The following is a 26,240-nucleotide window of genomic DNA, read 5'->3' as shown; positions in this document are numbered from 1 at the left end:
CAGTTCTTTCTCACCCGCCTCACACATTCCTCGCTTCTACAAATCTCGTGTTATCAGGGTTACAGTTAGCCTGACTCTTGCTAACGAACTGTCATGTATTGCAATCCCCTTCCTGTCAGTTCTTTCTCTGCTTCCACACCCTGCAGGCCCCTGTATCGGCCTTGTCACTCGGGCCGGGCTGTGTGGACAGTGCGCAGTGACCTGCCTGTCTCCTTCTGCCTGTAGAGCCCAAACCCAACATCTCCCTGTTCCCAGTGTGGAGGTCACCCTGGGGAGAGCCGTGACCGTCCGGTGTGAGTGTCGGTGTCTCGGAGCGAGGGTCCTTCTGAGTAAAGCTGGAGACCTGGCTGCACGGCACTCGATGGACCTAACGCAGGGGACGTGGCTGAGTTTCCCATCCTCAACATGAGCTGGAGAGACACAGGGATCTACAGCTGCCAATATAGCACCAAGTGGGACCCGCCCGTCCCCGCTCCCAGCCCCACACCCTGCTGGGCCCTCAGGGTGTCCTGGCCCCAGTGGGACGTTCAGAGCCAGGCTCTGCCCTCAGCCCTGGGCCCAGCAGAGGGGAAGCCTGCAAGGGGACCGGGAAGGAGTCACTGGAGGTTCCCCAGCCAAGAGAGCAGCAGCCGCTGGAGGTTCTGGGCTGAGGGAGGGGGGAACTTGGCTCAGCCATCGACCCCTGTGAGCTCTGCCCCGGGCCCTGAGCTGCGCAGACCCACTGCCCCGGGGATGGGCTGGGGAAGGGACACGGGGCCTTTCACCTCTAGGGGGCTGGCTCTAATCTGTGTCCTTTTCTCTAACCACTAGACCCCACCCCCGGGGCCCCAATCAGAGCTAGGAGAGAACCCAGGAGTCCTGGCTCCCAGCCCCCCCCAACAATCAGTAGACCCCCTTCCCCTCCCAGAACTGGGGTATATAAACAGGGTAGATGCCGGGCATCAGGTTTACAGAGTTTCACTGGCAGTAGCAGAAACAGGAAGTGAGCGCCGGCTCTGGGCAGACTTCCCCTTTCGTGGATTTTACGGCTGTTCCTTTAACAACTCAGGATCTAAATTTACCCATTTCTCGCACCCTCATGGGGGCCAGAAACCACCACTCTCCCAGGCCCCAGTCCTGTCTCTGTGCCACGTCACTTGGCTAAAAATAGATTCTGCAGCAACACTACCTGGGAAGGAGGTTGGCCAGGTCCCTCCACCCTCATGCTCCAGGGCAGGCACTGGGCCCAACCGAGTCAGGAAGGAATCTCTGTCCCACTTCATGGGAGAGGGATGCTACTTTAGGGAGCGGGGAGGAGAGAGAGCCCTCCTCTACTCTGAGCTGCTGCTCCAGGGAGGCTAGACGGGCCTGTTGGAAAAGGGCAGGGCAGCTGGACACCTCTTGAGGCCTCCTGAGATTGCCTCATTCCCAGCTAGTCCCCGGACTGGGCAGCTCCCATGTGGGGCTCGGAGGTGATGGGGAGGGGGCTGGGCAGCTGCAGGAGGGGATGTGGTTTGCAGGGCGTTGCAGGGAGCTGGCTTTGCTCTGACCACAGTAGATTTGGCCTGGAGATTGCAGAGAAACCATCTGATGGGGCGGAAAGGGGCCGAGTGCATCACAGGCTTCCTGGGGCTGCAGCCCCCAGTACAGTTCCTCATTCCGCTCGCACTCGGGCCTCAGGCTGGGTGGAGCTCGGCACTGGGGTGTTAGTGGCAGTGCTGAGGGGCCCCCACTGTCCCATCATGGCATCTGCTCTCACCGTCCTCCTCCTCGGTGAGTATCGGAGACAGCCAGGGCGTGTGCCCATAAGGTGGGATCTGAGACCAGGGCTTGTGTCCATGGGGGGGATGTGGGACCAGGGTGTAGGATCCAGGTGCTCTGGGATCTGGTCCCTAACACCAATTTCCTTTTCAGGCTGCTCTCTGGCCGGGCACAGCTGGGTGTTGGGAGGTGAGTATCAGTCTGTGGGGAGGATATTAACATCAGGAAGGGGCCGGGATCGGGGGGAGGAAGAGAAACTGAGCCCTGAACCTTCCCCAAAACTCAACCAAAACTCCCCCTGTGAGCTCAGACCTGGCCTCATTCTTCTGTGCCCACCCCCCACACCATGGAGTAACTAGGAGCCGAATCTGGCTCCCGGGGTCTGACGAAGCAGAGAGGAACCGTCCCCTGGTTCAATGTCCTGGTTCAATGAGCCCCCCAAGGCCAAATGATGGATGGACTTAATTGAGGTGGGGGGAAGCGGGGGCTGTGTCTCCCCTGTTTAACTCCTGTCTCTTGTTGAAAGCAGGGCGAGAATTTCCCAAACCCACCATTTGGGTGAGCCCCAGCAGGGTGGTGGCACTTGGGAGAAACGTCACCATCCGCTGTGAGGGTTTGTACCGATCCATGGAGTTCTTCCTGCATAAAGCTGGACACCCGAACCTGCAGGTGCGGACGGTGCCTGATGGGACCGTGGCTGAATTTCCCATCCCCAGTGTCGGCCGGGAAGATGGAGGGAGCTACACCTGCGACTATCGCTCCATAGTGGATCAGAATCGCTCGTCGTATCTCAGCGACCCCGTCGAGATCATTGTAGCAGGTGAGGGAGGGGCCCGGCTCAGGGGCCCAGCTCTCAGTCCCCCACCTAGCCAGACCCACAGTGGGTCTCTGCACCGTTGGGACGCTCAGAGCCAGGCTCTGCCCTGAGCCCTGGGCCCAGCAGAGGGGACGCCCGGCCGGGGAGCGGGGACGGAGTCACTGGGGGGTTCTCCAGCCAGTGGGGAGAAGCAGCAACTGGAGACTCAGGGCTGAGGAAGGGGGGATCCCTGCCCCCAGGGGGAGCTGCAGAGCAGGGGGGCCTTTCCCAAGCAACACATCAGTTACGGGGTGATGGGCGGAGCTGAAACTTATAAACCTCAGTGTATAGTAGAGACTTGCACAGTCCCCTACAAGTCAGTGGTGGTGCTGTGCACAGAACCCAGGAGTCCTGGCCCCCAATCCTCCCTGCTCGCCCCACTAGACCCCACACCCCCGCAGAGCCAGGGACAGAACCCAGGAGTCCTGGCTCCCATCCACCCTGCTGTCCCCACTAGACCTCACTCCCCTCCCAGAGCCAAAGACAGAACCCAGGAATCCTGGCCCCAAGCCAGGCCCTCCCCTGCTCTAACCACTACCTCCCACTCCCCCCCAGAGCCAGGGACAGAACCCAGGAGTCCTGGCTCCCAGCCCCCTCCCAGCAGAGAAGCCAGGGAGTGAATGGACCCTGGAGACTGTCCTGGCCTGTCACCCACGAGGGAGCAGAGCTCTGGGCCCCCAGGGGCTGGGGTTGCTCCGTGTCTCATGCTGTTAGCCCAGGGCTCAGAGGAAACTCTGGCCCCTGTGGAAAGGCATCCAGGAGCCCGTCCCCAGGTCTGCCAGGTCTGACCCACCACTGACGCCGTGTGGTGAGGACGGGCCCCAGGACTGAGTGACGGGGCCTGCGTCTCACGGCCTGACTGCTTCCCACTGCAGAGCCCAGCTACCCCAAACCCAGCATCTCCCTGAGCCCCAGCGGGGGGGTCTCCCTGGGGGGAGTCGTGAGCGTCTGGTGTCGGGGGCAGCGCCGGGGCATGCGGTTCGTGCTGAATAAAGAGCGACGCCATTTCCCACCTGTGGATTCGGACGAGTTTGAGGTTGTGTTTCCCATCAGCAATGTGCGCTGGGAGGACGGCGGGAGCTACAGCTGCTCCTATCACAGCGGATCGGAGCCGTTCACCGTGTCATACCCCAGTGACCCCGTGGAGCTGGTGATGAGAGGTGAGGGGCCCGGCTCGGCGTCCCCGTTCCCAGCCCCACCCCCAGCCAGACCCTCACTGGGGCTCGGTGCCAATGGGATGCTCAGAGCCAGGCTCTGCCCTGAGCCCTGACCTCGCAGAGGGGACTCCTGGCCGGGGAGCGGGGACGGAGTCACTGGGGGGTTCCCCAGCCAGCGGGGAGCAGCAGCCCCTGGAGACTCGGGGCAGGGAGGCGACTTTAACGCTGCCCCTTGTGCATAGGAACTGTGAGTCGCTATTTAATCCCATGATCCCATCCCCTCTGTTCTCCAGGCCCCGCCCCAGGCAGTGACCCGGCCCGGGCTGAATGAGGCAGGGGCTGCAGGAGAAGCGGTGGCTCGGTGGACATGGCGCTGGGCTGGGACCCAGGAGATCTGGCCCAGCTCCTGGCACAGCCACAGACTCTGTGTGGTGGGAGCACGTCGCAGTTTTCAAGTGTCCTTCCTTGTGGGGGGGGCCTCAATCTTGGGGGATCTCAGGCCGAGCGCCCACAAACCGAGACGCCCACAGTTAGTGGAGACCTCTGCAAACGCTGGCCTCAATAGCGCTGGATCCCTTGTGTTGCGGGTGCATGTAGGGGGTCTGGGTGGGTGCCGTGGAATGACTCTCACAGCCTGTCTCCTGTGCGCAGATCCCAACTTACCCAGACCCTCCATCTCTCTGAGCCCCACTGGGGTCACTGCCCCAGGGGCAGACGTCACCATCCGGTGTCAGGGGCAGCGCCGGGAAGTGAGGTTCTTCCTGCACAAGACTGGAGACCTGAACCCGCAGCGACACATGGACCCTGCTGGGGACAGGGCCGAGTTCCGCACCCCCACCGAGGGCCGGCAGCACAGAGGGAACTACAGCTGCAGCTACCGGAACCGATCAGAGCCCTTCGTCTCCTCAGAGCCCAGCGACTCCGTGCAGCTGGTGGTAGCAGGTGAGGGGCCCGGCTCGACGTCCCCGCTCCCAGCCCCACCCCCAGCCTGACCCTCACGGGGGCTCCATGCTGATGGGATGCTCAGAGCCAGGCTGTGTCCTGAGCTCTGGGCCCAGCAGAGGGACGCCCGGCTGCGGAGCGGAGATGGCACAGGTGACCGGTATAATATGGAGCTGCTGCCGAGAGACGCTGGGCTGGTGTCAGGGGCTGGGGGTTGCTCAGGCCTAGCACAGGGCTGGGGTCGCTCAGCATAGCATGGCTGGGACTCAGGTCAGTTGGCTGGTGGGGCTGACCCCGGACTGGGGTTGCTCCGGTGGCAGGGGTGGGGCTCGGGGTTCTAGCTGGCCCGGGGGCATGAGTGGGCCCCCTCGGCCAGTTAAACAGGCTCATTCTGCTCAAGGAGCCGCTTCCATGGGGAGACACAAAGGGCTGGGGCTGGGTGGGGAGAATGGCAGGTGTTACTATGGGTATGTGGGGCCCAGACGCCGGGAGAGAGACACCAGCAGCCAGCGAGGTAGAAACCTGCACCAGCAATGCAGGGACCCTGCGAGCGGGAGCCAGTGGAAAGGGACCTGGTGGCCTAGTTGTGTCATCGAAGGGACCAGGCAGAGAGCTGTCCGGGAGAAAGTCCCGTTGAGAGGGGACAGAGATGGCAGGAACAGGGGGAGGCAGACAGAGGAAAGACAGAGGCATGAGGGGGGAAGTTAGAGGAAGAACCTGGCAGTGAAACACAAAGAAAAAAGAGTCTCTAAGTCACCTAAGCAATTGTTAGAAAACCGCAGGAGAAGTAAAGCACGAATGAAACGTGACAGAAACCAGCTGTGAGCAAAGAGAAACGGGCTGGAGAAATGAGGAGGAAGTGAGCTGTAGCGAAAGTAAAACCAATAGTGCGGACAAAACATCCGCCCAGAACCTTCAGGGGAAGCGACAGGAGGAAAGAAATTGCCCGAGAGCAAAGGGACTCTAGATAAAGCAGCGGAGGGACAGTTGTTCGATGGAGAAGCCGACCCATCGCCTGGAGAAATAGCTGCAGGTATCTGAGCTGGAACTCAGAGCAGCAAACAGAGACGGCGCAAGGGGATGGCTCAAGATACAACAAACCAGCCTAAGAACAGAGAAGCCGCGAAGGGACCGTAGAGCGGTGGGTTCTGGCCTAGTGCCTTGGACGTTCTAACGCCAGATCCTGGTGCTCCAGGAATGTAAATTGTTGCCCAGGAAGTGGGTTGAATTCAGCCAATGGCAGTTACTGTCCGGGCGAGCTCAGCAATAGTTCCCAGTGTGACCCTACCCAGCAGTTCCTGCTACACCAGCGAACTCTGATTCACTTGTGATCATTCCCCACTGAACTGATTTCTCCTTCCCCAGCTGATGGAGATAAAACGCAATTGGCCTCTAGGTCCCCTCGGCCTCTCCTTGCCCTGCCCCAGCCACCCCTCCATGGGCTCCTTGCAGATGGATCCGCGCCATTGCCCTGCTGAGGGGTGGGGGACCCCGTGTCTCTTGTGTCGCTAGCCCAGCTCTCTCCGTCTTGGATTCGGGGGAAAAGCATCCAGGAGACTCTCCCTGCAGGCCCCTGTATCGGCCTCATCACTGGGGCCGGGCTGTGGGGACGGGGCGCAGTGACCGTGCCGGGGTCTGTGTTCTCCCAGTGTTCACGGCCTGGTGCTGCTTCCCAGGTGGACCTGTATCAAGCGCAGCACCGGTTCTGACCTGCAGCATCATCGCTGGGGTGAGCGCGGCGGCTGTCGGCCTCCTCCTCCTCCTGGCCTTTATCTGCTACAGAAGAACCCGAGGAAGTGAGTGCCCCGCCCAGCGAGGGAAGGGTTAAACCCACCACTGGGAGGGGTCATGGCTTGGATGGGAGACAGGGAAGGAAACCCAGGGGGTGGGGCAGGGGCCCAGCAGGGGGCGCTCTCCCCTGGCAGTGAGAGCTGGCCCCAAAGCCCCTGGGCAGCACTAGGGGGCGCTGGGCTGCAAAGGGTATAGGCTCAGCAGGGGGCACGGTGCTGCAGGGGGTGGGGCAGAGGGCCCACTAGGGGACACGGTGCTGCAGGGGGTGGGGCAGAGGGCTCACTAGGGGGCGCTGTGGTGCAGGGAGCTGGGCTCAGTCTGTCTCTAGGGTATCCAGGTTCAGCAGCTGGAGGGTGAGGTGCTCCCCAGGCAGAGCGGTGGGGGGGGGGGCTCTCTCCTGGGCCCCCCATCCCAGATGCCCTGTAGGGCTGAGGGGCAGGGCTGGTACACGGGATCTGGGTCGACTCATGGACGATTCTGCTTTGTGTCTCCGCAGGGAAAGGACCAGCCCCGAGACAGAGCAGGTGAGACCCCAGCTCCGCTCCCCACCCCCGATCTACCTGACACAGGACACAGGACTCCTGGGTTCTCTCCCCGGCTCAGAGAAGCGACTAGGATCTAATGGTTAGATCAAGAGGTCTGGGAGGCAGAACTCCTGGGTTGTCTCCCTAGCTCTGGGAAGGGAGTGGGGTCTAATGGTTAGATTGGAGTCGGCTGGGAGCCAGGACTCCTGGGTTCTCTCTCTGGCTCTGGGAGGGGAGTGAGGCCTAATGGATAGATGAGGGGGGCTGGGAGCCAGGACTCCTGGGTTCTGTGACTATCTCTCTCTCTTTCTCCCCGTAGGGAGTCCGAGGCTGCAGCCACAGTCTGTAAGTCACACATGAGGGGGCAGCCATGGAGCAGGGGGGAGGGGCGGGTGCCCCTGGCAGGGGCCACATCCTGTGTGGGGGGGGCATGCTGATGTGGGGTGCAGCCTTGATTCACTGTGCTCCTTTGGGGGCGCCCCTGCCCCCCTTTGTGCCTCAGTTTCCCCCACTGCACCATGGGGCTTGTGACCCTGCCCCACCCCAGTATGCCGGGGGGCAGGCAGGCCAGTCTGCGAACGGCTCAGATGTGGGGTGGGGGCCTGGGCCCGGGGCCCTGATCTGGGCCCAGCCGCTCACTGATCTGGGTGTCTCTATTCCACAGACGCCCTTGTGGCTGAAGGGAAGCAGATGGATGTCCTGGTAAGTGCCCCCCACTCCTCCACCACCCCCAGCACCAATGCAGCATCCAGCCTCCCCCCCCCACACACCATCCAGCCCTGCACAGGTCCCACTAGAGCCATGTTCAGACGCCGGCCCCCCCGACTCTGCCTGCCCCCCCCCGTTCCCCCTCAGGGCAGACACCGGAGCTGGGGATCAACAACGGGCTCCCCCCTGAGAGGGGCGGGAGACCCAGAGCACAGAGAATAAGAGCCTGACCCTGCACCCCCAAAACACACCTTGACCCCCTCAAACCTTCCTCCAAACGTTTGCATTTGGCTGAGATTTGGGGAGGGTCAGTGGAATTCCATGGAGGGTAGGTGCCGGGGGAGGGGAGGGGGAATTTCCCTGATCTCTGCCCCATGGGGCTTTGTGGGCTGGAGTGGGGGGGGGAAGGGGGTGTTGCTGGATTCCCTGCTGGGGGGAAGAGCAGCTCTCCGGAGCTGGACAGGACAGCGTGTCAGAGCAACTGTGCATGGGGTGGGGTTTGGGGGGCACTGCCAGGGCCGGCTCTGGCTTTTTTGCCGCCCTAGGCGAAAAAGCCATCCGCCGCCCCCCCTCTCCCGCCCTCCACAGCGCGGCAGGGGAAGGTGCCGAGCCCGGCCGTGGGCCTGCAATCCCCGACCGGCCGGAACACCGGAGGGAGGGCAGCGAGCCCGGACGGGGCCCCGCTCTCCCGGACCGGAGCGCTGCGGGGAGGGCGGCGAGCCCAGTCACGGTCCCATTCTCGGGCCGGAGCGCCCCGCTGCGCCGCCCCCCTCCAGGCGCTGCCCCAAGCACATGCTTGGTGGGCTGGTGCCTGGAGCCACCCCTGGGCATCGCTGCCCCCTGGTGTCTGGGATCAGAACTGTCTGGTGTGTGTGTTGGCGCATGCACACACACACACACACACTCCGGTGTCTCTCTCCCCTCCCAGCCCCAGGAGACCGACCCCGGCGCCGAGGGACTCACCTACGCCGAGCTGGACGGCCAGGTGCTGCAGGCCAAGCGGGGGGGCCCGGCCCCTGCCCCCGAGCCCGTCCTGTATGCCACCATCAACATGAGCAAGGGCCTGACGGGTAGAGCCCCCAGGGTGCAGAAGCGCCCCCCACCCACCCCCATGGCGTGAACCCAGGGGCAGGGCCGGCATTAGGAAGTGCGGGGCCCAATTCGAACAGTTTCGACGGGGCCCCAGCAGGGAGGACTAAAAAAAAAGCCACTTAAAAAGAACCCTTTCATTTCTTCCATGTATTATTTACTTTCCATGACTATATAAATAATAACAAAATTATTTATTAATTAGCTGATTTTCACTTTCATATTAGGAAAATAATTCATGTTTTGATAGTTGTACAACTGATTTTCTTCAATAATGTTTATTTTATTAAAATTTATAAAATATTTCCTTATTAATATAAAATTGTGCCCTCCTCCCCTCCCCCCAGCGCCTCCCGGCCCACGGAAACAAACTCTGCTTCCCCAGCGCCGCCCCGCCGAAACAGCTGTGGGCCCAAAAGGAAGAAAAGGAAGGTTTGGGGGAGGGGGGTGACATAGGGTGACCAGATCACAGCAGTAAAATAGGACCCGACCCCTCCCCGCTCGGCCCCACCATCACACCCCTCTTCACCCCCTAGCCCCCCGCTGGCTTGCTGTGTCCCTCCTAGTCAGTCGCCCACCCACCACTTGCCTCCTTTCACCTTCTCCCTCCCCTGCCAGAAACCCCCATACCCGCCCCTAGAACCCCTGCTGGCTCACTGCGTGCCTCTTTGCCCACCCGCCGCTTGCCCACCCGCTCGCGGCTCGCCCCCCCCAAGTATAAAGCCTCATTCAAAGACCCAGGGGTCACTATATTACTGCACACAGCAGTCAATCAGTGCAGTTGTAGATAAATCTCTGCATTATACATTGTTGTATAACTTTTCTATGACTTTGTATTGAACCTTGGTAATGTTATAGCTGGCCCCTAAGGCAGTATAATTAAGGTAAAAGAAAAATGTCTTTTTGCTAGAAGTAGACTAAGTTCTTCCCCAACTTTGTAATCAATTGTCCTGTTGAATGAATGAGGTGTGAATGAGGAAGGTGTGGAAGGCAGGCACTTCCAGACAGCTGCAATCCTTGGAGAGGGGCTGGGAGCCAGCCAAGGAGAGCTTTGCCCAGGGCTGAGTGGGACAGAGTTTGGGTGCAGGCTCCGGGCTGGGGCACGGTGTGGGGTGCAGGATGGGTGGAGGGGTGCAGGCTCAGGGAGGGAGTGCGGAGGGGTGGGTTCAGGCTCCGGGCTGGGGCACGGTGTGGGGTGCAGGATGGGTGGAGGGGTGCAGGCTCTGGGAGGGAGTGTGGAGGGGTGGGTTCAGGCTCTGGGACAGAGTTTGGGGGCCGGAGAGGGGGTGGTGGGTGCTGGGGGGGAGGGGACTGCCATCACATGTGGCTTCCTTCCTCCCCTGCTGCCCCTCACCATAGCCTCGGGGGGGGTTGGGGCTGCCCCTTGCCCAGTGTTTGCAGGAGTGGTGGCTGGGGGGAAACCCAGTCAAACTCTGGTTTTACTCTTTCATTGATGGGTCACTTTAACCCCTTACAAACCCCTTCCCGCCTCTCTCACCCCCCTTTTCTACTGGGCTTGTTTGATCTTTTCGGTGGAGCCAGATGAAAACCACAAACCCCAGCGAGAGCAACAGGCTGGAAGACTAGACTGAACCCACCACCCACCCAGCCTAGTCCATCCCAGAGCCCAGGACTGAGGGCAAATGTCCCCCCACCCCCGGGCCACCTGCTTCCACTCCTGGCCTCTCCTAGCGCCGCCAGAGATTCTGTGTGGCTGCATCAGGTGGGATTTCAACCGGACCCCTCCCCGCTAAATTCACTCCTGTTTTGCGATCGCTCTGCACCAAGAGCACCTTCCTTCCATGCCCTAGAGCTGCTGGATGGCTAGAAAGCTGAGCTGGGTGTTTGATCGATCCGGAATATTATCGTGCCCCCCTCCAAAAAAAACCCTTAATGTCCCCACAGCTTTGGGGGGGGATATTCCTCCCCCCCCAAGCCGGTCTATTTTATTGTTGAAGGGCAAACAAAGGAGCCAGAGTTTAATGGAAATATTCAGCCCCTACAGTGGTCTTGCAGCAGGGGAAGCAGAGTTGATGGGAAGGGAACTGGTTTGGATAGGAGCCCCCCGTCCCCCTCCTTTGCAAAATAATTTGGGGAGGGGAATCAGATCACTCCGTGCCTCAGTTTCCCCTCTCTCGGGGGAGAAGGGAGAGATAAAAGTCTCAGCCTGCCATGTTGCAGACCTTTCGCATTCTCCCCTCCTGATGTATTTGATTTCCTCCTCCAAACCTCCCTCTCTCTCTCACCTGGAATTCACAGCACTAAGTACCGGCTCGGGGCTTCCTTCCTGGGTTACATGATCCCGAGTTTAGTTTTGAAACAGACACAGGCACAAACTCACCCTCAAACAGCAACACCACCGAAAACCACAAAACCAACCCAATATTACAAATCTATGGGGCGTCACGGGGTCAAACTCTCACCGACCGAAGCCCCAGCAGCTGCTCAGGTGAGTGAGGTCCACATTGCAGAGATTCCTGTCTCCCACCGGACCGGAAGCCCCCTAGGGGTCTCCCCCAGGTGAGTGCCGGGGGGAGGGGAGGGGAAGGTTGCAAAGCACATGTGCCTTCTCCCCCCTGCCCCCTCCTGACCTGCAACAGTCCCCATTGCCTCTGCCTCAGCTCCCCCCCCCCCCCCCGCCCCACGGCCAGCGTCTCTCGTTGCCTAGCAGCAACAGCTGCTGCTTCCCGGAGAGCCCCAGAGCTTTGCTTTAGGCAGGGACCCTGCGCGGGGCCCTCTTAGGGCCGGGGCCCAATTCAGGGGAATCGGTGGAATCGGCCTAAAGCCGGCCCTGCTCCAGAGTCCATACGTGGTCCCTGAGGGCCAGGAGCTCCTTGCACCGAATGCACACATACGCCCCCCGCCCACGGGGCAGGTAATCATACATGCTACACTCAGTGCAATAAACTGGATACCCCCACTCTGCAGCTGGGCTTCTGCCTGCATTTTCTCCTAGTTCATGAAGAAGACCAGACCCCGTGGTCGCCTGGCTCTCAGCCAGATGCACGTTCCTCAAGGCTGCAGGGTAGGTTTAGGGTGACAAGCTGGGAGCTGTATGATGCTTCGCAAGGTTGACAGTCCCTGGGTTTCTTTCATTTTGCAAAGCCGTCTGCTTACTTTGACTGCACTAGATTTCACCTGCAGATTAGAGACAGGGTGTGATGGATATTACAGGGTCACTGCCGGGGAATCAGGTTTACGCTGAGTTTCACTGGCAGTAGCAGAAACAGGAAGCGAGCGCCTGCTCTGCTCACACTTCCCCTTCTCATGCATTTTTTGGGTGCTGCTTTAGCAACTTAGGATCTAAATTTATCCCTCCCCATCCCATTATGGGGGACCAGAAACCACACCCCCCCCACCCCTCTGTCCCGTCTCTGTCTCACACCACTGCGCTAAGAATAGCATCTGCAATGACGCTACCTGCGAAGGAGGTTGGCCAGGCCCCTCCATCCTGTTCCCTATCAGCTCTGTGTTCTCAGGGAACCAGGGCGCAGTATTCAGCCTGTCTGGCTCACGAAAGACCTTCACCCCCCCCCCCCAGCCTCTGCTTGCACCAAAACCGATCAGACGACAGACTTACAAACACCAATGGAAAGGCCGTGGGAGACCCACCGAAACTCGTGGGACAAGGGTGACAAGATAAGGAAACTCCCCAGGCCTCATCTGCATGGGAGATGGGACAAGGAGGCATCTCCATCAGCTACAGACTGAAGACCAGAGATTCCAAGGCAAGAACCGCAGGGAACTCTGGGACGAAGCGAAGCAGTGCATGATGGGGGATCTCTGCTCCAGATGTTAATGAGCCCACACCTGCCCACCCCCAGCTCAGCAGTTATCAGACCAATTCTAGTAATAAATCCTTGATTGGTATCCAAAATACTAAAGCTGCCTAATTGCATTCTGAACTCCCTCCAAGGAGCACCGTCCATGGCCAGGAATGATCAGCTCCTATTGTCTAGCCTGAACAAAACAACTTTGGTCTTCTCCTTTGAGCCATCAATTTACCCATAAATAAATCTAGTGTCTCCCTTGAACCATTGTTCTTGCCCTAAAAAAACCCCTTCCCATGCTCAAGTCAGTGCTCTGATGCCTGGATCCAAAACCTGCATCAGTTCCATTGGGACGTCATCTTCTCCTGACTGATCGTGCTGGGGGCTCTGCCTGTCTCCAGCACTCCGGACCCTCAACTACCACCACCACCTGGGACCCCCGATCGAGTCAAGCTTCACGGAGTGGTGAGAACCCTGCTCTCTCTCTCTCTCTCTCTCTAGGTGAAGCCTTCTGACCCTGACGTGTGTGATCAGTTCTAGTTTTCTAAACCTTTTATAATCAACTTGAAGTTAGATTTAATATTATAACTGTTTTGTTTGTTTAGCTCCCCTATGGTGATGTGAGGAAGTGGGGGATTTTCTTGTGTTTTCCTTGTTTTTCCAGATCGGAGAGGGAACTTGGGACCCCAGCCAATGGCCTGGAGGACGGATACCCCAGCGACTGGAGACCTGACGCCTGACGACCCAGCTCAGGAGTCGCAGCCGGTTCTGGACAGTGGGAGGACAATAGGCTGCGACAAGAGGACCCCAGTGATCTAACCAGCTGGTTCCAGCCAGAGAGGCCAGAGGAGGGCGGAGAGGAGAGGCGGCCCAGATGACCCTGTTTACGACCCTGTTTACCTGGAGAGAAGACGTGGACAGAGGCGGGACTTGGGACCAGTGATATCAGATGCCCAGCTGGGAAGCAGGGGGGCTCTGGGCTAGAGAGGGGGAGCAGGAAGAGCCCACTTGGATGCAGAGAGACCGGGGTATGCTGGGCTGAGGGAGGCCAGGCCTGAGGCCCTGAGAGTTTCCTGTGCTGGGTTCAACACTCAATAAACCCTCCTGTTTTACACTGGCTGAGAGTCGCTCCGGTCTAGAGAACAGGGGGGCATTATTCCCTCTGGGAGTGGAGGCCTGGGAGATCCAGAACGAGGGGACTCCCTGAGGGGGCCCACGGCAAGAGACAGGCATGCTAAGGCTTAGAGAGGTGCAGTGCCAGGAGGTGGAGGGGCTTAACCCCTGAGAAGGGCTGTTGCACTGAAAGGGGCACCCCCCACGGACCACACGGGGCCAAGAGTGGGCACGATCTGTGAGTCCGTGACAGATTATTATCTGGCAATAAATAACTTTTGTGGTTAAGCTGGTTGCTTCTCTCTCTCTCTCTCTCCCCGTTGAGGGTGTTTTTTGGCTTCCCCATTAGCTCTGCAGCAACACTCCTCATACCTAACCTAAAGATCCCGGCAGTGCCCAAAACTCCTGTGGGGTTTGCTCATCACTTGGGTTACTACCAGGACAATTGTGACGGGAAAGTGGGGACAGGGACGTGCTGAACCTGGGACATAAGGGTGGCAGCTTGGAAGTGCTGTTTGACCCAGTCTGCTGAGTCCTGCAGTTCCTCAGTCCCCTCGCACTCGGGCCTCAGGCGGGTGGAGCTGGGCATTGGGGTGTTGGTGGCAGCGGTGAGGGGCCCCCACTGCCCCGTCATGGCGTCTGCTCTCACCATCCTCCTCCTCGGTGAGTATCGGAGCCAGCCAAGGCATGTGCCCATAATGGGGGATCTGAGACCAGAGTGTGTGCCCATGGGGGGCGGGGGGTCTGGCTGATCTGATACCAGGGTGTAGGACCCAGTCATTCTGGGATCTGGTCCATAACAACCCACCTCCTTTCCAAACTTCTGGCTGGCCGGGTGGAGCGGGGTGTTGGGATGTGAGTAAAGGACGGGGGTTGGAGAAGGGACGGGAGAGAGGAAAAGAGGAGCTGAGCCCTGAACCTTCACCCCAAAACTCAGTTCAACCTCCTTGCATTGACCCCGGGGGGCTGAGATCAGAACCCGGCCCTGCCCCCAGTGCAGTCAGGGCTGACTCCGGATTGACCCCATGGGGCTGAGATCAGAACCCAGTTTCTTGTAGATGCAGTGAGGTGCCTGCAGGGTCTGTTTATACTCAGGGCTCTGCTTTAGGGCGGGGGCTGTTTCTCACTGCATGTTTGTGCAGCACCCAGCACCTCTGATCCCAACCCCCAACCCCTGCTCTAATCACTAGGCCCCACTTTCCTCCCAGAGCCAGGGAAAGAACCCAGGAGTCCTGGTGTCCAGCATCCCCTGCTGTAACCTACTAGACCCCACTCCCCTAGTCCTGGCTCCCAGCCCCCTTCATTCTAACCCACAGGACCCCACTCTCCTCCTGGAGCTGGGGATATATTACCCCAGATCTCAGTCCTTTGCTGTAGCCACTAGCCGGCCAATTCTCTAAGGCCCTGAGCCTGGCTGACACTGCCTGAGTGGCCGTGTGGCCTAGTGGGGAGAGCGCTGGGACTGGGACCCAGGAGAGCTGACTGCCATTCCTGGTATGGCTGTCATTTCCTGGGGGACCTTGGCCGAGTCCCTGCCCCCCTCTTTGCCTCAGTTTCCCCCCTGTAAAATGGGGCTGATGCCCTTCCCTCTTCTGTGAAGCGCTGTGAGTTCTGCGGGTGCGAAGTGCTGGGGAGGAGCTGGGCATTGTACCAGACACAATCTGGCCCAATCCGGTGCTGCCAGCCTGAGAGCGGCGGGTTTCCAGCCCCTGCCAGAGACGCAGGAGCTACTGGTGGCTGCTGGGTACGAGACAGCGGCTGTGAGGGCCTGTGGGTCTGATCTGGGGGGTGGGGGGACGATACTGGCTGGATGGGTCCATGGGTCTGATCCCATGGGGCAGGGATGGGGAGGGGGGACACCGGGCTGGGGGACCCATTAAGTAGATAGATGGGTACAGAGGGGTGCTCTGGATTTAGGTTCTTGGAAGTTTCGGGCGTAGCTCCCAGGAATCTCTGGGATCTCGGAGAGATTCCTCTGGCTGGTTTTCTCCCAAGGACCCCGTCTCTGGGACCGTGCGGTGAGGACAGGGCGCAGTGACTGTGCCGGAGTCTGTCTCACGGCCTGTCTCCTTCTCACTGCAGAGCTCAGCTTCCCCAAACCCTCCATCTCCCTGCGTCCCAGCAGGTGGGTGACCCTGGGGGGAGCTGTGACCATCCGGTGTCGGGGTCGGCACCAGAACATGAGGTTTCTTCTGTACAAAGATGGGAACCCGAATGTGCTGTAGGAGACGGACCCCGCTGGGGACGTCGCTGAGTTTCCCATCTGCAATGCGAGCCAGAGAACCTGAGGAATCTCCCGCTGCCAATACAGCACCCAATTGGACCCGCCCGTCTGGTCGCATCCCAGCGACTCCGTGGAGCTGGTGGTAGGAGGTGAGGGACCCGGCTCGGTGTCCCCGTTCCCAACCCCTCCCCCAGTCAGTCTCTGCACTGATGGTACATTCAGCGCCAGGCTCTGCCCTGAGCCCTGGGACTCAGCAGAGGGGACGCCCAGCCTGTGACTGGGGACGGAGTCACTGAGGGTTCCCAGCCTGGGGGAGCAGCAGCCGCTGGAGATTCGGGGCTGAGAGAGGGGGGATCCCTGCCCCCAGGGGAGCTGCAAAGCAGGGGCCTTTCCACGGGGGATGCTCCCCCAGTTGCCCCAAGTCTGGTGACACACAGAGGAGTCAGGGTCCAGGGGCTGCCCAGCCGGCCCCGCCCCCAGCCTGTGCCTGCATTCCAGGGCTGGCTGTGTGATGCCCACCGGGGCTGGGGGCTATCGGGTTCAAGAGCAGTGGGAGCTGCACACGTTGGCTGATCAGAAGCAGCCTGGAAACAACAGCGGTGGGGAGACCCCCAAGGATTCCCGGGCAGCGGAAGTGGGGGGAGCTCGAGCCTGGGGTGGGATTTTTTTTTCTGGTAGGAGAAAGAAAACAGCAGGGGACAGCAGCTCCCCTTCCCCCCACCTCTTCCTCCACGTCCCCGCGCACCCCGGACCCTCCCGGTGGAAATGTCTGATACAGTTTGGAGGGAGGCTGCCCAGCGCTGCAAGAGAGACACCAGCAGCCAGAGAGGTAGGAACATGCACCAAAAATGCAGGGACCCAGCGAGCGGGAGCCAGTAGATAAGGACCCAGTGGCCGAGCTGTGTCATCGAAGGGCACCAGTAGGGTTACCATATTTTGTGCCTCCAAATGGAGGACACTCCACGGGGCCCTGGCCCCGCCCCCAGCCCCGCCCATGCCCACGCCCCAACTCTGCCTCTTCGCCAAAGTCTCCGCCCCCTCCCCTGCTTCCCGCGAACATTTGATTCACGGGAAGCCTGAAGCAGGTAAGGGGTGTGTGTGGGGGGAGGAGGCACGGCCCAGGCTGGCCCCCCCGGCGGCTCCAGACTGGGTCGGCTCGGGACCTGGGGTGCCGACCCCCAGCCGACCACCCCCGGCCCGCCCAGCACTGCCGGCCCCCGGAGCCCGGGCCGAGCACCCCCGGCCCGCCCAGCACCCCCGGTCCCCGGCCCGCCCAGCAGCCCCGGTCCCCGGTGGCCCAGCACCGCCGGTGCACCCCCCGGCGGCCCAGCACCGCCGGCCCCTGGCGGCCCGGCGCACCGCCCGGCACTGCCGGTCCCTGGCGGCCCGGCGCACCGCCCGGCACTGCCGGCCCGGCGCACCCCCCGGCCGCCCGGCACCGCCGGCCCGGCGCACCCCCTGGCGGCCCAGCACCGCCGGCCCCCGGCGCACCGCCCGGCACTGCCGGTCCCTGGCAGCCCGGCGCACTGTTGTACTTAAAGTACTGCACAGGATCTTTTTAGGGGGAATAAGACAAAACGCCACATTTATTAGCAATACATGTATTCATTAACACTGTATTATATGCATATAATATATTACACTTACACTCACACACACACACAAACACACTCCGTCTTGTTGTTACCAATTAGTTGCTCCCCTTAACTTCACTGGCCAGGTGAGTTAGATGGGGGAGGGGGTGGAGCCGGGCTTCTGCCGATCCGGATCGATGCTCCCATGTTGACAAGACGAGACCCGGGGTCCTCTGCAAGACACCTCACTTTTATAGCAGCTTTTCTCTTATGCAAATCTAGACCAGATTCAAACTCTGTGTCTGTGTCCATTGGTCCTTTGTGCTGCTTTCTTTTGAGTGTTGTCCCAATGCTGCAAAAAGGGTGTTTCCAAAAGAAGGTGCTTGCTTCTAACCCCCAGGCGTCGGTATGTCTGCTTGTTTTTAATGAGCCCACTTGACACGTTTTATTGTCCTTGGGTCTGGCTCCCAGCCCCTCTCCAACAGTTGAGGCTGTCTGGAGGTGCTGCCTTTCATGCCTTGCTCATCCACACCTCATTCATTCAACAGGGCAATTGATTAAGAGTGGGGGAAGGGGAGAGCTCTTGTTCTAGCTAGCAAAAAGAAATTATTCTTCTATCTTATTCTATCCTTAGGGGCTATAATATTATACCAAGGGCAATGCAAAGTTTCTAAATGAGGCTTTGATACAAAGTCCCATGAAAACAGAGGTCACACGTGGGTAGAACCACCACAAGGTTATATAAAGAGGCACAATGTCAAGTCATATGAAAATTATCAGAAATTTATCTACAGCACCCCCCCGCCCGCCCGGCACCACCGGTCCCCGGCGGCCCGGCGCACCCCCCGCCCGCCCAGCACTGCCGGCCCAGGGCCCAGCGGCGCCGGATTTTCCCGGACATGTTCGGCTTTTTGGGATTTCCCCCCTGTGACGGAGCAGGGAGCAGGGCAGATTTGACCTGGGAATGTTGCAGGGGGATTGCAGTGAGGAGGGGGAACTTCCCTTGAATGAAGCTACCTGAGCTGTAACGTGAGCCAGGAACGGGGGTGGGGAGAATTAACACCTTCTGCCCGGGAGACTGAACAAAGGAGAGGAGCAGCGGGAGGAGTTTTGAGTTTAGTTTCAGTTTGGGCTGGGTGGTGCAACGCAGGGAACCCCAAGCTGGGGTCTAAGCTCCCTGAACCTCCCAGAGGGACCTAACTGAGGGGGTCTGGTCGTACCTACACGCTCTGCTTGAGACTGTGTTCCTGTCCTTAAATAAACCTTCTGCTTTACTGGCTGGTTGAGAGTCGCAGTGAATCTTGGGAAGAGGGGTGCAGGGCCCTGACTCCCCCACACTCCGCAACAACTGGTGGCAGCGGCGGGATCTACTGCACCCCGTGGACGGCGCTTCCTGCAGTAAGTGACTGGGGAGCAGTAAAACGAAGGGGGATTGACGGGGACCAGGCGTGCTGAAGAGTGAGAGAGAGACGGTTATTACCCCTGGGAGTGTGTGACCAGCGAGAAGGACTTTTGCAGTAACAGGGTCCCCCGGGGGGATCGCAGCGAGTGGTCCCAGGGGCGGAGGAGTCTGCAGCTCGACCCTGGCAGAGAGGTGGTGACCTCGAGAAGGGCTGGCACACTAGGGGGCCCCCTGGGAACTGTGGGGAGCTGTGAGCACACAGGCCGGTGAGTGGCCAGCAGGAAGATGTATGCCAAGCGGCTTAAGAGTGACCTGGTGGAGCTGTGCAAGCAGAGGGGGCTGTGCATTGGGAGGCTCACCAAAGCACAGCTCATTGCCCGGCTGGAGGCAGAAGATCGCGCGAATGAACTGATCCCTGTGTCTCAGGGAAGCAGCCTGGCAAATGCAGCGCAGGCACCAGTGTCTGTCCCAGCTGGGAGTGGTCAGCCGGCTGCTGAGGGCTTCCCGAGACCCCTCCTTCCTATGCCTAGGGGAAGGGTGGGGAGGAGCCCAGCAAATACCGAAGGCGCCGTGACCATCCCAGCCAGCAGGGGATCCTCCCGGCGACGTTCGGCATCCGTGGAGCGGAATTGGCTGGAATGGGAGAAAGAGCTAAAACTGAGAGAGCTGGAGGATCGTGAACAACAGAGACAGCATGAAGAGAGACAGCGTCAGCATGAACGGGAGGAGAAAGAGAGACAGCATCAGCGTGAATGGGAGGAGAAAGAGAGACAGAGACAGGAGAATGAGAGACAGCGTCAGCATGAACTGGAACTGGCGAGATTGAAGGGCAGCGAACCCCCGGCTGCGGTGAGTGAGGGGGGACCCAGGACTGCACGGAGCTTTGATAAGTGCATCCTGGCCCCACGCAAGGAGGGGGAGGACATGGATGACTTCCTGGAGGCCTTTGAGACGGCCTGCGAGCTGCACCGGGTTGATCCCGCGGACAGACTCCGGGTCCTTACCGCCTTACTGGACCCCAAAGCCGTGGCATTGTACCGCCAACTGGGAGAGGCAGAGAAAGGGGACTACGAACTATTCAAAAAGGCCCTGCTACGTGAGTTTGGGCTGACTCCTGAGATGTACCGGGAAAGGTTCCGGAGTCAAGATAAAACCCCTGAGATCTCATATCTGCAACTAGCCGTCCGCATGGAAAGATACGCCAGCAAGTGGGCTGGTGGGGCCCAGACGAAGGAGGACCTGATTAAACTGCTGGTACTGGAGCAACTGTATGAGCGGTGCCCATCCGACCTGAGGCTGTGGTTGGTGGACAGAAAGCCGGAGAACCCGCGACTCGCAGGGCAGCTGGCCGATGAGTTTGTAAAGAGCCGGTCAGGGGGTGGCAGGGAGGAGCCCCAAAGGAACAGGCCCGCCGCGATGCAGAGAGAGAGTCACCCTGGGACCTCCCAAAGGGGGAATATGGGGAATCCCCTCCCACGGGGAATGCCCAGCATCAGGGACAACCGACCGGCTCGAGGGGACCCACGGGACATGAGCTGCTATTACTGTGGCCGAAGAGGCCACGTTCGGGCCCAGTGCCCCAAGCTCAAGGACAGACTGAGCAGACCGAACCCGCACCGGGTTAACTGGGTAGAGGCCCAGATGGACGAGGGGCAGGCTTCTCACGCAAGAGGGGCTGGCAGCTTATCAACTGCTCAAGAGAGAGAAGGGCCCCAGGCCAGCTTCTCTGGGGGGCCAGATGCTCCGGATTCAAAGTTCTCCGTTTACAGGGTTGGCGCGGGGCTGTCCCTGCGGAGCGAGTGCCTTGTTCCCCTGGAGGTGGATGGGAAGAAAGTTTATGGATACTGGGACACGGGCGCAGAGGTGACACTGGCCCGGCCCGAGGTGGTGGCCCCAGATCGGGTGGTGCCCAACACCTTCCTGACCCTGACCGGGGTGGGCGGGACCCCATTCAAGGTTCCCGTAGCGAGGGTACACCTGAAATGGGGGGCCAAGGAGGGCCCCAAGGACGTGGGAGTGCACCACCATTTGCCCACTGAGGTGTTGATGGGGGGGGGACCTAGAGGACTGGCCAAGCAGCCCCCAGACTGCCTTAGTCGTGACCCGTAGCCAGAGCCGGCGAGGGGCACTACGCCCTGACCTTGGGAAGGATGTCCCACTGGAGGCACCGAACCCTTCCCGAGTGGGAAGGGAACACCCAAGGACAGGCCTCGGGGTGGCTGGGGCTTCCGACCCAGCCGACGAGAGGGAGCAGGTCCCCATCCCTTCCCCAGCCGCCGAGTTCCAGGCCGAGTTGCAGAAGGACCCCTCCCTGCGGAAGCTAAGGGGCCTGGCTGACCTCAGTGTGGTACAGACCATGAGGAGAGGATGCAAGGAGAGGTTCCTGTGGGAGAAGGGGTTCCTGTACTGAGAGTGGGCTCCCCCAGGGGAAGTGGAGTCGTGGGGGATCAGGAGGCAGCTGGTGGTTCCCCAGAAGTTTCGCCACAAGCTACTGTACCTGGCCCATGACATCCCTCTCGCAGGGCACCAGGGGATCTGGCGCACCAGGCAGAGGCTGCTACAGAACTTTTACTGGCCCGGGGTCTTCACCAACGTCCGGCAGTACTGCCGATCCTGTGACCCCTGCCAGAGGGTGGGGAAAGCCCGGGACAAGGGGAAGGCAGCATTGAGACCTTTGCCCATCATAGAGGAGCCTTTCCAGAAGGTGGCCATGGACATAGTGGGACCTCTCAGCAAGACGACCCGGTCTGGGAAGAAATACATCCTGGTGGTGGTAGATTTCGCCACCCGCTACCCCGAGGCAGTGCCCTTATCGTCCATCGAAGCAGACACTGTGGCGGATGCGCTGCTGACCATTTTCAGCCGAGTGGGGTTCCCCAAGGAAGTCTTGACGGACCAAGGGTCCAACTTCATGTCGGCCCTACTCCGGTGCTTGTGGGAGAGATGTGGGGTCCGGCACAACTGGGCCTCAGCATATCACCCCCAATCCAACGGGCTGGTGGAGAGGTTCAATGGGACGCTAAAAATGATGCTGAAAACATTTATGAATCAGCACCCGCAGGACTGGGACAAGTACTTACCTCACCTGCTGTTTGCGTACAGGGAGGTACCCCAGGAGTCTACCGGGTTTTCGCCTTTCGAACTGCTATATGGAAGGCGGGTAAGGGGGCCCCTGGACCTGATGAGAGACGAATGGGAGGGGAAGGCCACTCCTGATGGAGAGTCGGTGGTGGAGTATGTCCTGACCTTCCGGGAACGACTTGCCGAGCTCATGGGCCTGGCCAGGGAGAATCTGGCCAGAGCCCAGAGGAAGCAGAAGGTCTGGGATGACCGCACAGCACGGGCCCGCGCCTTCGCCACTGGGGATCAGGTGATGGTCCTCATCCCCGTGAGGAAAAACAAACTCCAGGCCGCTTGGGAAGGGCCCTTCAGGGTTGTCAAGCAACTAAACGAGGTAAACTATGTGGTGGAGCTGTCGAACCGGGCACACCACCACCGGGTGTACCATGTGAATATGATGAAGCCATATTATGACAGGGGGAATATGGTGTTGGCCGTGTGTGGACATTGGGAGGGGCAGGGAGATGACCCTTTAGTAGATCTATTCCCTGGGACAAGAGTTGGCTTCCCCCGGGAAGCAATTCCCCTCTCTGATCGGCTAACCCCTGCCCAGCGAGCTGAGATCGGAGGGGTGCTGCATCTGTACCAACAGCTGTTTTCCAACCAGCCTGGACGCACTAATCTGACTGTCCACCGGGTGCAGACAGGATCGCACCCGCCTATAAAATGCTCCCCCTTCCGAGCCACAGGGAAAACTGCTCAGGACCTGGAAAGAGAGGTCAATGACATGCTGGCTTTGGGGGTGATCCAGCCGTCTTCCAGCCCTTGGGCCTCGCCGGTGGTGCTGGTCCCCAAAAAAGACGGGTCGATCCGGTTCTGTGTGGACTATCGGAAGCTCAATGCCATCCTTGTAGCCGATGCCTACCCCATGCCCAGGCCGGACGAGCTCCTAGACAAGCTGGGAGGTGCTCGGTACCTTACCACCATGGATCTTACAAAGGGCTATTGGCAAGTGCCGCTGGATGCAGATGCCAGGCTGAAATCGGCCTTTGTCACCCCTCTGGGGCTCTATGAGTTCCTGACCCTGCCCTTCGGCCTCAAGGGAGCGCCGGCCACCTTCCAGCGCCTGGTGGATCAGCTACTGAGGGGGATGGAGAGTTTTGCCGTGGCGTATATCGATGACATCTGTGTCTTTAGCCAGACCTGGGAGGACCACATATCCCAGGTTAGACAAGTGCTGGACCAACTCCAGAAGGCTGGGCTGACCGTAAAACCGGAGAAGTGCAAGGTGGGGATGGCTGAGGTATCCTACCTAGGCCACCGGGTGGGAAGCGGCTGCCTAAAGCCGGAACCAGCCAAAGTGGAGGTGATCAGAGACTGGCCCGCTCCTCAAACCAAAAAGCAGGTCCAAGCCTTTATTGGGATGGCGGGGTACTATCGGAGGTTCGTGCCCCACTTTAGCGCCATAGCCGCCCCCATCACTGAGCTGTGCAAGAAGGGGAAGCCAGACAAAGTGGTCTGGACCGAGGAGTGCCAGGAGGCTCTCCGGGCGCTGAAGGAGGCTCTGGTCAGTGGCCCAGTTCTGGCAAACCCAGACTTTGACAAGCCCTTTATGGTGTTCACCGACGCCTCAGACACAGGACTGGGGGTGGTGTTAATGCAGGAGGATGAAAAGGGGGAGAGACACCCCATCGTGTACCTGAGCAAGAAGTTGCTACCCCGGGAGCAGAACTACGCGGCCATCGAGAAGGAATGCCTGGCCATGGTGTGGGCCCTCAAGAAACTAGAGCCATATCTCTTTGGGCGTCACTTCACCGTGCACACCGACCACTCTCCCCTGACCTGGCTGCACCAGATGAAAGGAGCCAACGCCAAGCTCCTGAGATGGAGCCTGCTCCTGCAGGATTATGACATGGACGTGGTCCATGTGAAGGGACGTGACAACCTGATAGCGGACGCATTGTCCCGGAGAGGGAGCCCTGAACTTCCCCAGGTCACTGGTCAGAGTGACCCCGCTCAGTTCAGTCTCGAAGGGGGGAGAGATGTGACGGAGCAGGGAGCAGGGCAGATTTGACCTGGGAATGTTGCAGGGGGATTGCAGTGAGGAGGGGGAACTTCCCTTGAAGGAAGCTACCTGAGCTGTAACCTGAGCCAGGAACGGGGGTGGGGAGAATTAACACCTTCTGCCCGGGAGACTGAACAAAGGAGAGGAGCAGCGGGAGGAGTTTTGAGTTTAGTTTCAGTTTGGGCTGGGTGGTGCAACGCAGGGAACCCCAAGCTGGGGTCTAAGCTCCCTGAACCTCCCAGAGGGACCTAACTGAGGGGGTCTGGTCGTACCTACACGCTCTGCTTGAGACTGTGTTCCTGTCCTTAAATAAACCTTCTGCTTTACTGGCTGGTTGAGAGTCGCAGTGAATCTTGGGAAGAGGGGTGCAGGGCCCTGACTCCCCCACACTCCGCAACACCCCCGGACGGGGATTTGAGTCCCAAAAAGCTGGACATCTCCGGGAAAATCCGGACGTATGGTAACCCTAGGCACCAGGCAGAGAGCTGGCAGGGAGACAGTCCAGTTGAGAAGGGACAGAGATGACAGGAACAGGAGGAGGCAGACAGAGGAAAGACAGAGGCATGAGGGGGAAAGTTACAGGAAGAACCAGGCAGTGAAACACGAAGAAAAAAGAGTCTCTACGTTACCTAAGCAATTGTTAGAAAGCTGCAGGAGAAGTAAAGCACGAATGAAACGTGACAGAAACCAGCTGTGAGCAAAGAGAAACAGGCTGGAGAAATGAGGAGGAAGTGAGCTGTAGTGAAAGTGAAGAAAATAGTGCGGACAAAACGTCTGCAGGACCGCACAGCACTTTCAGGTGCAGCAACAGAAATATCGGGACATCTGGTCACTATAAAATCGGGATATCTGGTCACTCTGCTCAGAACAGCAAACAAAGATGTCACAGAATGAACCATCCTAAGAAATTTGCCTGCAAAGTTGGGACGTACAGAGGCTGAAAACAGAGAAACCGCGAAGGGAACGTAGAGCAGTGGGGTTCTGGTCTAGTTCACTTTACTTTCTAACTCTACATTCTGGGATTGCATGAACGTAAAACTGACTTGACAGGGAACAATTAATTCTGATGATGGTTCAGTAGAAGCTCAGAGTTACTAACTGACCGGTAACCACACACCTCATCTGGAACCGGAAGTGCACAATCAGGCAACAGAAGAGACCAAAATAATAATAATAATAAAGCCAATACAGAACAATTCTGTGTTAAACAAAGTTCTATAAAATCAAGGGAAAGTTTGAAAACAGCTTTGGCAAGGGAAGGAAACTGTTTCTGTGCTTGTGTCATTTAAATGAAGATTGTTCAAAGGAGAATTTTAATTCAGGCAAAGTCAGCAATAGTTTCCAGTGTGACCCTGCACAGCAGTTCCTGCTAAACCAGCAAACTCTGATTCTCCTTCCCCAGCTGATGGAGATAAAACGCAATTGGCCTCTAGGTCCCCTCGGCCTCTCCTTGTCCTGCCCCAGCCACCCCTCCACGGGCTCCTTGCAGATGGATCCGCACCATTGCCCTGCTGAGGGGTGGGGGACCCCGTGTCTCTTGTGTCAGTAGCCCAGCTCTCTCGGTCTTGGATTCAGGGGAAAAGCATCCAGGAGACTCTCCCTGCAGGCCCCTGTATCAGACTCGTCACTGGGGCCGGGCTGTGTGGATGGGACGCAGTGACCAGCCTGTCTCCTTCTGCCTGCAGAGCCCAAACCCAGCATCTCCCTGCACCCAGTGGGAGAGCCGTGACCGTCCGGTGTGAGTGTCGGTGTCACGGAGCGAGGGTCCTTCTGAGTAAAGTTGGAGACCCGGCTGCACGGCGCTCGATGGACTTAACGTGGGGGACGTGGCTGAGTTTCCCATCCTCAACATGAGCTAGAGAGACACAGGGATCTACAGCTGCCAATATAGCACCAAGTGGGACCCGCCCGTTCCCGCTCCCAGCCCCACACCCAGCTGGGCCCTCAGTGGGTCCTGGCCCCAGTGGGACGCTCAGAGCCAGGCTCTGCCCTCAGCCCTGGGCCCAGCAGAGGGGAAGCCTGCAAGGGGACCGGGAAGGAGTCACTAGAGGTTCCCCAACCATGGCAGAGCAGCAGCCGCTGGAGGTTCTGGGCTTAGGGAGGGGGGAACTTGGCTCAGCCGTTGACCCCTGTGAGCTCTGTCCCGGGCCCTGTGCTGCGCAAACCCGATGGGCTGGGGAAGGGACATGGGGCCTTTCACCTCTAGGGGGCTGGTTCTAATCTGT

At 59.4% G+C, this 26,240-nt stretch overlaps 1 protein-coding gene and 1 long non-coding RNA gene across 3 annotated transcripts in view; both read left to right on the top strand.

Moving 5' to 3' along the window:
• Positions 1-15,915, top strand: part of LOC135976217 (immunoglobulin superfamily member 1-like) — a 51,314-nt gene extending 35,399 nt beyond the window's left edge. Inside the window, exons 5-11 of the mRNA XM_065570961.1 lie at positions 226-1,929; positions 2,270-2,620; positions 3,472-3,756; positions 4,701-4,763; positions 6,372-6,491; positions 14,240-14,353; positions 15,773-15,915. Of these exons, the coding sequence (XP_065427033.1) occupies positions 1,437-1,929; positions 2,270-2,620; positions 3,472-3,756; positions 4,701-4,763; positions 6,372-6,491; positions 14,240-14,353; positions 15,773-15,915 (1,569 nt within the window). The 5' untranslated portion in view covers positions 226-1,436. The remainder of the gene's footprint in view (positions 1-225; positions 1,930-2,269; positions 2,621-3,471; positions 3,757-4,700; positions 4,764-6,371; positions 6,492-14,239; positions 14,354-15,772) is intronic.
• Positions 6,771-13,929, top strand: LOC135976379 (uncharacterized). Of its 2 annotated transcripts, XR_010593523.1 has the most exons (4): positions 6,771-7,010; positions 7,330-7,355; positions 7,675-7,712; positions 8,647-13,929. It is a non-coding gene; the product is annotated as an uncharacterized LOC135976379 (long non-coding RNA). The 2 variants fall into 2 exon arrangements; XR_010593522.1 differs by having other exon boundaries at positions 6,771-7,355.
• Positions 15,916-26,240: the final 10,325 nt, after the last annotated feature.

Source organism: Chrysemys picta, chromosome 17 (assembly GCF_011386835.1).
Source record: "Chrysemys picta bellii isolate R12L10 chromosome 17, ASM1138683v2, whole genome shotgun sequence".
NCBI lineage: Eukaryota > Metazoa > Chordata > Testudines > Emydidae > Chrysemys > Chrysemys picta.
This window is presented reverse-complemented; position numbering and strand designations above follow the sequence as displayed.